Source organism: Periplaneta americana, chromosome 9 (assembly GCF_040183065.1).
Source record: "Periplaneta americana isolate PAMFEO1 chromosome 9, P.americana_PAMFEO1_priV1, whole genome shotgun sequence".
Taxonomy (NCBI): Eukaryota; Metazoa; Arthropoda; class Insecta; order Blattodea; family Blattidae; genus Periplaneta; species Periplaneta americana.
Genome location: NC_091125.1, coordinates 104,361,471 through 104,377,092, shown reverse-complemented (window position 1 = coordinate 104,377,092; position 15,622 = coordinate 104,361,471). Strand labels below are relative to the sequence as shown.

The following is a 15,622-nucleotide window of genomic DNA, read 5'->3' as shown; positions in this document are numbered from 1 at the left end:
CTCCAGAAGTTTCATATTAAAATCTACCGGTTTAATTTTACTGACTTTAATTAGAAAGAAACAAAATGTGACACGAATAGTACTTACTTTGAACCTAAATGTTGTGAGAAATATCACGCCTATTTTTGTTTCGAAGAATTCTTCCACATAGAATTCAGCATTTCCTGCTTTCAGTTTCAAATCTGATCCAACATCAAGCCAATTTATACAGAGTGTTCTGGGAAAAGGCTCCAATATTAGAGAGAAGGTAGTATGCATCAAAACAAAAAATGAAAGTCCTATAAACATGAGTCCTAAAATTAGTATATTCTGCGAAACGAGCCAATGTTTACCATCATTGCAAGAGCAGCGTATTTCCTATATTGTGAGCTCTTTGGCAAGAAACAATTGAGGAAACAGAATGCAGCCGTTTGTGACTGTGTATTACACAGAGCGTATTCCGAAGATCAGCGCTGAGCAATCTGATGGCATCACGGTGTTCCGAATTTCAACGACGACGTCACTGATGCTCCACCGCTGTCACACGGGTTCCATCAGCTGGCAGTATCCATCAGCCGCCATCAGTGAATCTGATTGGTTCTTGTATAGGGCGGGAATTAGCAGACGAATGACATCATGCACTGTTGTGTCATGGTGGTGTGTTCTGCTGTATTGTTTGTAGTGTGCACAAAGTAAAAACAGATATGTTAATGGCTTATGAGCGAACATGTCAACGGACCAGTTATTATTACTGATTCAAGAAAGAAATTATTTATGCTCTCTTCTCTTTGAACGAGATGACAGTTTGGAAATTTCGCAAAATCTTTCTAGCGTAGCAGATACAACAACTTGTACAGCCGCCATGATAGCCATTGAACCTTCCAGAAGTTTTGTTCCTATTTCGCTGCAGCGTGACGTCATTGATGTTCACCGATCCGGTGAGATTCGAAATACGCTGATAGAATACCTTTGTTTATGTTTGTATCAAGAGGACGCTTAAACAGGCGACATTACGTTAGAATTCGTAATCGCACTATTGTACTTAAACTGATTCTACACTGCAATAATTATTACTGTACCAGTGGGGTAAGTTAGTTTCATATCTATTGAATCGGACCATGTTTTGTTGTAACAGCAGGGTGCGAATTAACGGGGGGAACTGGGTGGCTTTCCCCCTTGTTGGAAAGTTATCCCCCTCTCATAAATTCATATTAACATCCCTACCAGGGATAACTTCTATCCCTCTCACAAAATATAATTATTGTTTTAATACGAGTGTATGTACTTTATGAAGTACAAAGTAAGCAAATAAAATAATATTGATGTATTATCATCACGGCAAGCTGACAACAATCAATAACTTAGGAATTATACAGCTTGTCTTAAGCCTGCTCATGGATATAATAATATTATTATCAAGATGCAAGACAAGCAACTCAGTGCGACCAAGCGTTGAGTCGTATTGAATGAGGATAATAATTATTTTATGTATGGTATTCTCTATCTAGGATTCTATCCCCCCTCATCAAAAATCTTAATTCGTACCCTGTGTAACAGTAACATTGGTCCTAAAACTAATATCTTCTAAGTAATGAGCAAAATCTTTACCATTACTGTAAGAACAGCATATCTTCTATTGTGAGCTCTTCGGCAACAAATAAATGAGGAAACAGGATGTAACCGTTTGTCACTACGTATTAGTTTCGTGTCTATCGAATAGGAACATGATTAGTTTCTTGCCAAAGAGCTCACAGTGAAAGATATGCTGCTCTTACAGTAATGATAAATATTTGCTTATTTCTCAGAAAATGTTAATTTTAGGACCCATGTTTATAGGACTTTTATTTCTTGTTTTGATGCATACTACCTCCTCTCTAAATATTGGAAACTTTTTCAGTATACTTGTACTTCATATAAGAAAAGGTCTGTGTTCACAAAGATGTATGAGACAAACGGGAAATTTGTCACGGTCTCTTCTGTTTTACTTTTATCCTGTGTTATTTTAATTCGTGATCTCGTGTCATTCTGACCCAGAGCCGGGCATGAGAGCGGCTCCGTTTAGCCGGTCAGAGCTGCTCCCGCTCCGCAAAGCACTTTCCAAGTCGGAGCAGAACGCTCACGCAGTGGCGGACTCACGTTACAGCTATCATCCCTGCATTAATATAACATGAGCCACAGTTCTATTCGTTCTGTCAGTACATAATAGTTTATAAGGGTATTACATCAATTCATTGTGCAGTACAGACTTTATAACAACTCTTATTAATTTAATGAAATAAATTTCCCTTTATGCGCACACACACACACAAATAATTAGGCTTATTTACACAATCTATGTAACAATTACATAATAGTGTTAATAATATAAACATATGTAGTAAAGGATTACAATCAGAAACACAAGAAATAAATTATTAATAAATACTCTCTTACACTTTTCTTTTGCATCAATAAACTATTATAACAAAATCCTACTTCTGTCAATCTGAAATCAATAAATATTTTCCATTGAAACAAAACTATTTGAAACTCAATAACCAAAATAACTATTGGTTGTTTTCCGAGACTTATGAGGTCGTTTCATTTGAAGAAGCCGTTCAACGTTTCTAACAAATAAATTAGTCATGTTCAATTTCAGAATATAATTATTTAAGTTATCGTCTATCATACAGCTTTCAGGCGGGTGCATCTTCAAAGTTCGCCAACCTACTGCAGAGTCAACCACTGCATTGACAGTGAGTGACATACAGTATGCGTCATAGCACTCAGGAGAATTGCTCTTTAAAGTAAACAGCGCTCATTTCTCAGAATCACGTAACGTGCCCAGTCCTGTTCTGACCACATGGTTAGGGATTGCTGTCACTTCACGTTTAATGTTGATTCATAATGACAATGGCATAGGAGACGAACGGACCGATATGGGCCGAATACCAGAAGGCAATGATTGTGTTGATAATAATCATTGTGGTAGTGATGTTCATGAATCGGAACTAATAACTTAACTCAATAGTTAAGTTTGTATGCCTATTCCGTCTTACCTTTGAAAGTCTTTCAGTATTCATAGCAACTCTCTTTCTCCATTCTGATGTACGGTGAAGCAAGTAGCCACACAAAATGCCTACAAACCAGGAGGGGCATCTTGTGTGAGTATGGAAGTAACTGTAGCCAAAATCAACTTCTGCTCTAGAATAAAAAAAAAGATAATACTGTTGACAAACTACAGAGCTCAAATTATTGCGATGTACCGAAGTACATATGACATTTCCGTGCAGGAATTCTGCGTTACCATATGATGAAGGATCGGTGGAGCGGAGAAGATTTCAATTCGTGGTCAATCAACTAACAGTATAGAGTCGAAAAAGTGCAACTACAGATTTCATACTTAGGTGCCGTTTCCTACAGAAAAATAATTTGTACAAACTGTAATTTATTTTGTAATTGTACAAACTGGTTTGCATATGCAATTGAGGGGGTCAGAAGCAAAGAGGTACAAGTGGCATTTCTAAGAACATGAGTTAAGTGCATCCAGGGCAATCTAAAGCGTCTAAAAATTTAGTGGCAAAGGGATATATTTTTCACCACATCACACACAAAAATTGACATAAAATTTCACGGAATTTAGGAAAGCTTAAGTACTTTCAACCACATTTTCTCAAAAATAACTGAAGTGTACTTATAACTCTTTGCTTCTGACCCCCTCAATTGACACAAGCGAACTCTATTGCGCAGAATTCCCTTGTGATATTAGTAACCTCTAAATGGCTCAAAAATTTATACTTAGCTGCTTAGTGGCAAGTTTCTCTTGGATACATCTCTATGGTTATGCATTGTATTATAATCGGCTGTCCTTGTAAAAGTTTTAATACACATGCGTTAATACCTATTAATTTGAGAAAAATTCGTTCCGGCATCGGGAGATTCTCAGCTCTGCGCGCTCTTTCCAACTGAGCTAAGCCTGGACAAGATCTACGGTGCCGGCCGAACTCTCTCCTCATTATATCGTCTATATGTATGTATGTGTGTGTGTGTGTGTGTGTGTGTGTGTGTGTGTGCGCGCGCTACACATGCGTTAGTTCACACAAGCTCAGTTTTCTGATCGCAACGGAAGTCTACCGAGATTTGTGTAAACATCTGTTTGCGTTTGTATTGGCCTAAATGACATTTTAAACTTGCCCACGATACACAGGTATAGGTCATTCGTTATCTCGTGGAATCTACTTGCGCGTGAGTGGAAGAAAAAGTGGACTGGGATGTTTTCCTCCCTCACTACGCTATCACTTATAGCTAGCTAGCTCAGTTACCCCCACCACCAGATTCTTACTATGAGCCTATTTCATATATACCCAGATTGCTCGGCGTTATAGGTTTTGATGGTAACAACTTTTGTCAGGTTTACTATGCTGCCATCTAGTTATTACATAAGGAGTCACGTCATAACTGCTATTTGAATTGCATTAGCGACTGTACTGCCATCTCGTGTTCGTTTACGGCGGACGGGTGACGATCCTGGTGGTTGTTCTCTTCAAAGTGCAACCGATTTTAACATAGGAATGAGCAATCTATATGTTATCTGGACTATGAGCTACAATGCACGCATCCATTTGCTTTCACGACATAACGAATGACGATATTTCTGTTTCAGTTATAGAAGTAAAGTGACTGCAAATGTTTCCTTTTACACTTAAAGCACACAAAGGAATTGCTGCATATTATTTTATTGCAAACTTATGAAGAAATATGCAGTATTTTTTGTTCTAGGTATAAAGTATTGCATATTTCTTCTTAAGTTTACATTAAAATAATATGCAACAATTTCTTTGAGAACTGTATGTTATGCTCCGAACAGAAATTTAAGAATCCGTCCTTAAGAAAGTGACCTGCCAAGGGCCATAAAAGTTAGCTTGTAGCAACTTGAGAAAGATTTCGAATACATGAGTACTATAATTAAACAACGAAACATAGATTACATGGAACCATTGAACAGTAAAATAGAGGAGAAATCTTTCACAATCACACACAGGAAGAATAACTACTGTGTACACATTCATTAGAAATAATTATCCCGTTAGAAGTGCGATTAATGGTAAAGAGTACAAAGTGTAATTTTGGAGATTCCGACTACATCACAGTCCACTATTAAAAGAAACTTTGATGTTGTTGATGTTTATTGACATTTCTGGCTTTGAGCCAGAGGCCGTTTTAGGGTCTTATACGCGCAGGATGCCCTCTCCAGCCATTGTACATAAATAATAATAAATATATATTTACATACTTATACACTATTTCTGGCATAAGTGCCAGTAGGTGTGTGAGTGCGGTGATTGGCTTTTTATTTATTTTATTTTATTTTTTACTTTATTTTTTTTTGTTTTAATTATTTTGGTGTAGGCCTAATTTGTTAATTTGGGATGCTTAAGGAATGGTGAACGGGACAAGAGTAGGCCAGAAAAGAAGTGAGCCTGAAGAAACAGGAATACTTTACACAACGGAAAAAGTATCTTGATATTCTTCCGAAAGTAGTACTGATGCTTACAGTAAGTGGAAGTTACAGTAACAGTGTAATTAATGGATTTGATACATCACAAGAAAATTTAAAAATTCCTCCTTGTTTCTTATATATGCATGAAAATTAATTCCCGAGTAATGGTTTCGCATTGTGTTTCAACTTTCAATAGGGGTAGACAGGTCACTGTGCTCATATCTACATCTCTTTCTGAAGTGTTTGTGCAAAGATTTGCTGTAACGTTAATATTGTGCTTTGAAGTAAGCAATTTCTGAGAGACGAATGTTAACGGAGATTTTAGTCGGAGTTTGCATTAACAAAATAATAATTAAAATATCAAGTACAACCGATTAATTTTAATCGACTCGATTATTCGATTTAAGATTTTTGATTTATTAATCTTACAACAGAAATTGATCGATTAATCAGTTAGATTAATCGATTAAATCCCACAACACTAATTATTATTATGATTATGATTATTATTATTATTATTATTATTATTATTATTATTATTGATATTATCGTTATTAAGAAATATTTGCTGAAATAGGCCTACTTACACAAATCGTATGAAATTTGGATTATCGTGACGAGTGTAGGATTCCACAAAAGCTGCAATTATTCCGGCTATGCATGTAGTAATAGTGAGTCCAAGACCGAACCTTGGCCATTTGTGGAGTGATAACAGAAAAATAGGTGATATCCAGAACAGCTGCGTGTCTACTGCGAGGAACCATGATGCTGTTATACACTGTAAAGACAAAATTATAGCTACAAGAAAACTGATTAGTAAACAGCGCGGTTGATAACCTTTGCTTTACTTGCTTTTTGTTTGTTGAGTGGAAAGAAACTTTTACAATGGCAATTCGGATTGATAAGTTACATCCCTACCGGTAGTTAATTCTCCCCTATATTCTCTACTTTTGCATCCAGTGTCCTCCTTCTGCCTCGCAATTGTCCTTTCTATCATTCTTTGTTTCCATATGTTGCACTTTTCTTCCTTTTTGTTCCTCCTCTCATTGCTTCCTCTTTTCGTTTCCTCTTTCCATTTCATTTATCACTTTCCCTTTCCCTTGTCTTTAACTTTCCCTTTTATTTCTCTTCCTTTTCCTTACTCTTCCCTCTCCTTCCTTTCCTCCCTCTCTACCTTTCGTCCCCTTTTCTCTTTCCCTTTCCTACTTCTTTCTCTTTTCTAACTCTTTTCCTTTCCCTCCTCTTTCCCATTTCTTCCTCTTTGCCTTTTCCTTCTCTCTCTTTCGTCTTTTCCTTTCCTTCTTCCTCACACCTTCATTTTCTTCCTCATTTCAGTTTCCATTTTTCCGTTTCTTTCTCTTTTTTATTTCTTTCGCTTTTCTTCGTCTCTTCCTTTTCTTAGTCTTCTCCTATTCTTCCTGTTTCTCTTCCCTTCATCTTTCTTCTTATCTTTTTTCTCTTTCCTTTCTCTTTCCCTTTCCTTCTTCCTACTTTCTATATCGTCGTTGTTCCTGCAATAACTCCTATGTGCAAAATAGTTGTTCATGCTACATATGTCAGTAATGCATAGGGGATTGTGAATTCTTACATTTTCGAAAGAAAGAAAGAAAGAAAGAAAGAAAGAAAGAAAGAAAGAAAGAAAGAAAGAAAGAAAGAGAAAGAAAGAAAGAAGGAAATATAATTACATCATATACGAGATTTTATTATTTACTGTATCACCATTTAAGTTATTTAATAGAGCAAAAATCTGAAAATCGATAAATATGTTACGTAGGAGTTTTTGTAGGAACAACGACGATATCTTCCTGTACTACTTTTATATTTTCTTCCTAACTTTCTTCCTATTTCCTTTATTATGATTTTGAAGGACAGTAACATGATTTCAGCGATCGCTAATTTTTAATTAGAAAAATAAAACCCAAATAACAGAACTGTTGCGAAAATTCTTAAATATTTCTACGTCACTTTAAGGGGACACTTACGTGAATTTTAAAATTTCTACAATTTTCATTCAAAATTTAATGCCATTAGAGCTAATAGTTTTGAAATTATATTTTTAAGTAATATATTGACATCACTAAAAAGCTCTTTGCGACAAAAATTTTTCAAAATTGTTAGTTCTTATTGGCTCAAAAGCTTCAAAATAGTCATGGAAATATAAATGAATTAGCTTTTTAAGCTCAGTCTAAATAGAGAGTCACAATAAATTTTTAAGTGGAGTTTCTTAACTTTTCATCATAGTTTGGTATATTTAAGTGACTATTTTTTTAATCAAAGCTTAATAATGAATTCTAGCGTTTGAGATACATGAACTTCATTTTTTTCCTTTTAGTATTTTCTGGAAAAGGAAATCTGAATTGCCTAGACATTTGGAATTTCTGCAATTCACGACTAGTAACAATCATTTTATTTCTTTGAAACAATGTTTAGGTGAAAAAGTCGGAGAACGTCAATTTTTCATCTTATAAGTTTAAATGTGTAAGTTATTTAAGTAAAAAAATGAAAATGTTACATAATACTAAATGCAACATTATGTGAGTAGTATATTTAATTCCTAAAAATTCTTTTAATCCTATAAAAAAAAAAATCAAACTGAATTTCTTTTTCAATTTGTAGAATATTCCATATAACCTAGATTTGTGGTGTTCCTGCAATTTCCTGCAATTCACTGTAAGATGTAACTTACTGCCTCTTTGAAATGTACAGTAGTGGCAAAAAACCGGACCGACCCTTGTAGCTGATTTCAGAGCTTTGTTCACTCCAGAGCACGATAGACTGGTAACTAAGACTTTCGTGGTTCGAATCCTGCCTGGAAAGGAAACTTTTTTTTTGTTCCTTATCCAAATTTATTCCCAATACTTCTCGATTGCTAGTAAAATTCATGTTCTGTGAATAATAAGTTAATTAAGTAGTAAAATATCGCTGCAATCGAAAAGTATTGGGAATAAATTTGAATAAGGAACAAAAAAAAGTTTCCTTCCCAGGTAGGATTCGAACCACGAAAGTCTTAGTTACTAGTCTATTGTGCTCTGGAATGAAATCAGCTACAAGAGTCGGTCCGGTTTTTTTTTTTTTTTTGCCACTACTGTACACTGAGCGCTGGACGTGTGTGATTTCTGCACCTCTTCAAAGATCTATGTATGAATATTGCTACCATATGAAAACCTGGATTTGAGAAAGAAATATGACTTGTGGGGTTTCTGCAATTCACGTTTCAAATGTATTAGCGCATAAGAAATCATATTGGTTCTACTTACTTTTCTTTCGGAATTGACATAGTTCTGGACATTGAGTATTGTAACCCACCAGTTTTCCACACAATTTGCCTTTTCCTGTTTTCCGTATACGAAGTCCAATATAGGGCCACTTCCTAACTTATCAAGGAATGACACGTGCACTAGGATTGCTGCTCCTAATAATGGAGTAACTCTGCAAAATTTAAACATGTAATTTAAAACAGTAATTTGACACAATCAAACAGAATTCTCATAATTGCACCATGAACCATTCAACTTGTTTACTTGATGGGTTCCTGTACGTTCTATCTAGACATTGTTACATTTTATAATAAAATTACTGACAAAGGATCCGTCTGAGATCATGTAGCTTAAATTTAATGAAAATGCATATTTATGTTAATTTTCGTTCATTAAGAAACGTGGTGATAGTCGTTCGTTTCTCTTTTCCCTCGTTTACGAAATATACTGACTTGAAAATCTATGCTACTTATACCGCTTCTTGCGCGCACTCGGATTCTCATAGCCCCGCAACACCGTATCACAGCTCTCGCATTAATGCTCTAGTAATGTTTTTCTCTTAACTCATATTAATAAAGTAGTGGCATCTTTCACTCATTAATACATCGTCCAAAACCATAGGTATTCAGCTGAAAGTCTAAGAACACGACGTACATACGCTTTCAAGAACCAAAAGGGGAATTATTTGACCTAAAGTAAGACAACGTGAAGGCAATGGTAAGCCATTTGACATCGTGGTCGATACAAGTAATTCCGGTAAATTGACAAAAAAAATCACGCAAGGAAATGGTTAAGAAATGTATTTCTCCCTGATGTTAAGAAAGACACGTTACTACTTCTGGATTCCTGGAGTGGTCAGATACAAGTAGATTACACTGTATTTACTTTTGAAGGAGTGAACAATACTTTACATGGTAAGAAAATTAAAACACAAATTATCCCTCCAAAAACTACAAGATTTTTGCAACCCTTGCCTATAGTTACTTAGACAATATAAAATTGTAATTCGAAGGCTAGAAGAGTATTTCATACATAAAATTGTCTGTGAAAACATTCCAGAAGCATAGCACGATAGGACTTCTTAATGACATTGCATTCTATTGTGTATCAGTAGTTTCATTCACCTGTCCTGAAAGAAATGCTAAAATACGCGCGGCAGTGATGTAGATATGTGATGGAGAAACATTTGAGAAAGATAACGTTCTTGCAGCAATGTTGCATGTTGGGAAGTGTGTGTGCATGCGTGCGTGGGTGCGTGCATGCGTATATCTGCAGCTTATATAAAATGTTTGTACTGTTCAATGGCTCTTTCATCTGACCACTTCATTTCGAATCCCACTATCATATTTAAGGTGAGTCACAAAATTAATACATATGTTAAATTCAAATTTAATTTCTATTTCAGCAAGAGTGCTCTATTAATGTGAGTTAAGAGAAAAAAATTAGACTAAAGTATTAATGCGGGAGCTGTGATACAGTGTAGCGGAACTATGAGGATCCGAATGCGTGCAAGAAGCGGCATAAGTGTAATGGATTTTCAAGTTATTATATTTCTTATACGAGGAAAAAGCGAAACGAACGACTATCACCATGTTTCTTAACGAACGAAAATTAGTTTAAATATTCATTTTCATTAAATGCTGAAATACGCGCTGCAGTGATGTGGATATGTGACCTGGGACGGTTCCCTTGTGAGACAGGTAATCCAAAAAAAAAAAAAAAAAAAAAAAAAAAAAAAAAAAAAAAAAAAAAAAAAAAAAAAGGCGCTTTTTCTAGTACAGGTTACATACATGTTTATTTGAGTCTATAAAATTTGTCCCCACATTGGTTCAAAATAGCAATACAAACTAAGGAAGACATGTGTTGGCATTCGTTGCAGTTTCAATTTTTATTGCTATGTAATTTTTAATCACCAGGGGAGATATGTATACCTCCATTACACGTCACGTGTTTACTCAGAAGCTTCGCTAGTTATTGCTTGAATTTTAAGAAATATTTATAATTCACTCAAATTATATTTCTTATATTAAATGGTGAATTACAGTATGGTATAAAAAATTATGAGGAAAAATTAATTTAAACATAAGTATTTTGTTTTCAAACTTTGTCACAAGCTTTCCCTGTATCCCTCGTTATACAACAGCACTCAAAAATATTTTACAGTTAAGGTTTTATGTTGTCAGTACTGTTTGCATACAGTTACAACAACGCAAAGTACAGCGTATTCCGAATCTCACTGGACTGGTGGACAACAATGACCGCTGCAGCGAAATAGAAACAAAACTGCTGGAAGGTTCGATGGCTATCATGGCGGCTGTATAAGTTGTTGTCTGTGCTACGCTAGCAAGATTTTGCGAAATTTCCATACTGTCATCTCGTTCAAAGAAAAGAGAGCATAAACAGTTTATTTCTTTGAACCAGTAGTAATAACTGGTCCATTGATATGTTCGTTCACAAGCCATTAACATATTGTTTTTACGTTGTGCTCATTACAAACAATACAGCAGAACACACCGCCATGACACAACAGTGCACGATGTCATTCGTCTGCAAATTCCTGCCCTATGCAAGAACCAATCAGATTCACTGATGGAGACTGCCACCACCTTTTGCAAGCTGATGGAACCGGTGCGACACCGGTGAAGCATCAGTGACGTCATCGTTGAAATTCGGAACATCGTGATGCCATCAGATTGCTCAGCGCTGAGATTCGGAATACGCTCAAAGCACACAACTGTGTCATTCTATGAGTAGCATCACGTTGCTGTGGTTATATAGGCCTATCTAGGAAACAGGCAAGTTCATAGAAGCCAACTGTTTCGAATAAATACATATACGTAGGCCTAGTATATGCTGCGGTACTGTATTATTGTTTCATGAACTATAACAGCACATACACAAGTATGTTTGTAAAGACAATTTCCAATTATTTTCTTTGTCTTTGTCTTTGTCTTCCTAATCAACTTCAGATACTTTGTCGCCCCAGAAAGAATATTTTATTTTTATAATTGAAGGGTTGAAGCAAAAACCGGACAAGTTCCAAAAATTTCTATTTTGAGCATAGTGCAGTTCTCTTCACTTCATTTCAAGCTGTAGGCTATTTATTGACATAACAAGTTTTCTACAAAAACCGGATTTGTGCTATTGAAATGAGCGTTTCTGCAAAAAGCGGATTAATCCAACGTCTTTCTAGCAAAAGATGGACAAGTCACAAACTTATCCGGTTTTTGTTAAAAAATATCATGAAGACGGCATTAGTGTTGTTTTCTCTTGTTTCATCGCCATATTAGCAGTTATTGTTGGTGTTATTGGTTAAATATTTCGTTTTACAAATGAATGTTCATCAAAATGAACCATATAAAATAAAGCAAGTCATCAAAATGTTGAGGTGGCAGAAGATGACGATAGGAATGGGTGCGATGTGTGAAAACAACACTAATAATAATATTTTTATTGAGCATACTTTATTGTGTTATTAGAATAATTAATTATTTTTCGGTACCAAGAATTCGAAGTCTGAAGGACACAAATTTAGAAAGAGAAAAATATAAGCAACAATATTGTTTTTCTTGTTCAGGAAATCATTTTTAAGTTTTTAATTTAATAAAACACTTATGAAGTATTTATTTGTATGTTGATACAGTTGACAATATGAATGAGACATGATTTCATATACTTCTTCTCAGTTAATGTGTTTACATATAAAATTTTCTGCAGAAAGTGAATATGTCCAAATGTTTTTTTTTTCAAGAAACCATATAAAAGAGAACAGTGAAACTTTTTACCAAAGTTGGTAGATATATGAGATACCTATATAAAATATGTCAGATTATTTTATTATATGAGAAACATGAGGGTCAGTTTTTTTCGTTTTCTGAAAAATTAATATTTTGGACTTGTCCGGTTTTTGCTATCAACCCTTCAATTATAACGAATTACTTTGTCATCATTACCTTAGAAATCGATGTATATAAAACACTGGAATATTGAATTTTATTCCGGAATCCAGAACTTGCATGCCAATATAGCATAACAGCATTCCGCTCATCACAAAGAATATATCAACAGCATATGTTAAATTGCCTATGTAAAGATGCTGCCATTCTCTTGCCTGGAATTAACAATTTAATTAATTTGTTAAGCATGTATACATGAACATATATTTAAGTAAAATCATAATTGAAGGGTTCAGAACCATAGTGGGCCAAGCGCCATTTACTAAACCGCAGAAAACAAGGGTTAAAATGAAGTTATTACCATAATTCAATGAAAACATATAGCAAGTAATATAAAGTGTACACATTAAAACTAAATTATATGTCAATCTTCATTAAACTACGGTATTCACTTAATTTTAACCCTTGCTTTCTCTGTTTTTAATAAATAGCGCTTGGCCCACTATGGCTCTGAACCCTTCAATGCAACTTTTCCTTCTCCTAACTTGAGATGGCTTGTATTGCTTCGGGATATTATGCTATTTGTATTATATTTTCAGTAAATTATAATCCAAATTGCAATAGCATTCATTGTCACAACACATGATTGCCATAACACTCGAGTACTGTAGCTGTCTGAATTTTGTTTCAACTTGTCGAGAAAAAGTAACTATGATTTAATTTGAGACATCTGGCCGACATCTACGGCTGACCAATAGGATCCAGAATACAAAGCAGAGATTAAATTAAAAATAAGATACAATATGATTTGCGGAGAGAATACAGAACAATGATAAATTTAAAAATAAAGTAGGCCTACAGTTTGATGTCGCAGAAACATGGGGTGAAAGTACAATTAAGAGTAATAAACTGACGTACTAAAAAAAATATTACGTAGTATTATACAAGTGATTGTGTAAAATGGATAATGAATCTGTCAATACCATTAGACAAATTTTGATAATGTTCTTATTAGAAAATTTAAGAGAAAGGAGAATGGTTTTGGTTAACTTAAATGAAGTTCCCCTAGCGCCAAAAAGAAGTCATTTAACTTTCCATGTATTAATATTCATTTTGTATCTCTCACTACTTCATCTATATTACTATAGTTATTTTCATTATTGTTTTTCCATTGAATTTTTCCCCAATTGTGCAAAGACTGTGTGATTCTTTGCGGATTCTACTCTCATTTCAAATCTCTCACGATTATAATTTCTTTCCTGTCCGTAATTTTTCTAAAGTATCTCGCATAGTCTACTAAAACTTATCTTTCCCATTGCTAGATTAATGGTGGTAGAAACTGACTTTTGGAGGAAGTCAGCGCGAATATTCAGAAAAAAATAGAATTGGAAAAACTAGGATGAGGGAAAATATGCGGGTCGACAGGAATATTTTAAAGACAAAAAAAACTTTGGAGGGGAAGAGCAGAATACGAGAATGAAGGGGAAAAAGAGATTTGAGGGGAAAATGAGAAAAGTGGGGGAATAGGATAAGAGAAGAATATGAGAATACAGAGAAACAGGAAAACAGAAGGGAACAGGAGACTGGAGTCCACCGCTGTGGAGTAACAGAATGCCTGACCGTGAAACGAGTGGTTCGAATTCAAATCCTGGTGGGACAAGTTAGCTGGTTGAGGTTTCTCTGGGTTTTTCCCTCAACCCATTAAGAGCAAATATGTGTGCCTTTCGGCGCTGGACCCTACAATCATTTCGCTGGCATTATCAACTTCATCTCATCCAGACACTAGATAACCACAGCGTCGTAAAATAACCAATTAAAAAACAAAGAGAATGATGAATATTATAAAAGAAAAAAGAGAGTGTGACTTACTTACTGGCTTTTAAGGAACCCGGAGGTTCATTGCCGCCCTCACATAAGCCCGCCATTGGTCCCTATCCTGAGCAAGATTAATCCAGTCTCTATCATCATATCCCACCTCCCTCAAATCCATTTTAATATTATCTTCCCACCTACGTCTCGGCCTCCCCAAAGGTCTTTTTCCCTCCGGCCTCCTAACTAACACTCTATATGCATTTCTGGATTCGCCCATACGTGCTACATGTCCTGCCCATCTCAAACGTCTGGATTTAATGTTCCTAATTATGTCAGGTGAAGAATATAATGCGTGGAGTTCTGCGTTGGGTAACTTTCTCCTTCTCCTGTAACTTCATCCCTCTTAGCCCCAAATATTTTCCTAAGAACCTTATTCTCAAACACCCTTAATCTCTGTTCTTCTCTCAAAGTGAGAGTCCAAGTTTCACAGCCATACAGAACAACCGGTAATATAACTGTTTTATAAATTCTAACTTCCAGATTTTTTGACAGAAGACTAGATGACAAAAGCTTCTCAACCGAATAATAACATGAATTTCCCATATTTATTCTGCGTTTAATTTCCTCCCGAATGTCATTTATATTTGTTACTGTTGCTCCAAGATATTTGAATTTTTCCACCTCTTCGAAAGATAAATCTCCAATTTTTATAGTTCCATTTCGTACAATATTCTGGTCACGAGACATAATCATATACTTTGTCTTTTCGGGATTTACCTCCAACCCTATCGCTCTACTTGCTTCAAGTAGAATTTCCGCGTTTTCCCTAATTGTTTGTGGATTTTCTCCTAGCATATTCACATCATCCGCATAGACAAGAAGCTGATGTAACCCATTCAACTCCAAACCTCGTCTGTTATCCTGCACATTCCTAATGGCATATTCTAGAGCGAAGTTAAAAAGTAAAGGTGATAATGCATCTCCCTGCTTTAGCCCGCAGTGAATTGGAAAAGCATCAGATAGAAACTGGCCTATACGGACTCTGCTGTAAGTTTCACTAAGACACATTTTAATTAATCGAACTAGTTTCTTGGTAATACCAAATTCAATAAGAATATTATATAAAACTTCTCTCTTAACCGAGTCATACGCCTTTTTGAAATCTATGAATAATCGATGTACTGTACCCTTATACTCCC

General features: G+C 35.3%; 2 protein-coding genes across 4 annotated transcripts in view; one reads left to right on the top strand and one right to left on the bottom strand.

Annotated features, from left to right (window-relative positions):
* The window catches only part of Bap111 (Brahma associated protein 111kD), a 643,372-nt gene that overhangs the window by 376,318 nt on the left and 251,432 nt on the right, over positions 1–15,622 (top strand). The window lies entirely within an intron of this gene.
* Positions 1–15,622, bottom strand: part of LOC138706347 (nose resistant to fluoxetine protein 6-like) — a 54,301-nt gene that overhangs the window by 13,668 nt on the left and 25,011 nt on the right. The window contains exons 7-10 of the mRNA XM_069835519.1: positions 12,669–12,826; positions 8,716–8,887; positions 6,046–6,236; positions 3,018–3,162 (exon numbers count right to left, since the gene is read on the bottom strand). Coding sequence (XP_069691620.1) covers positions 3,018–3,162; positions 6,046–6,236; positions 8,716–8,887; positions 12,669–12,826 — 666 coding nt within the window. The remainder of the gene's footprint in view (positions 1–3,017; positions 3,163–6,045; positions 6,237–8,715; positions 8,888–12,668; positions 12,827–15,622) is intronic.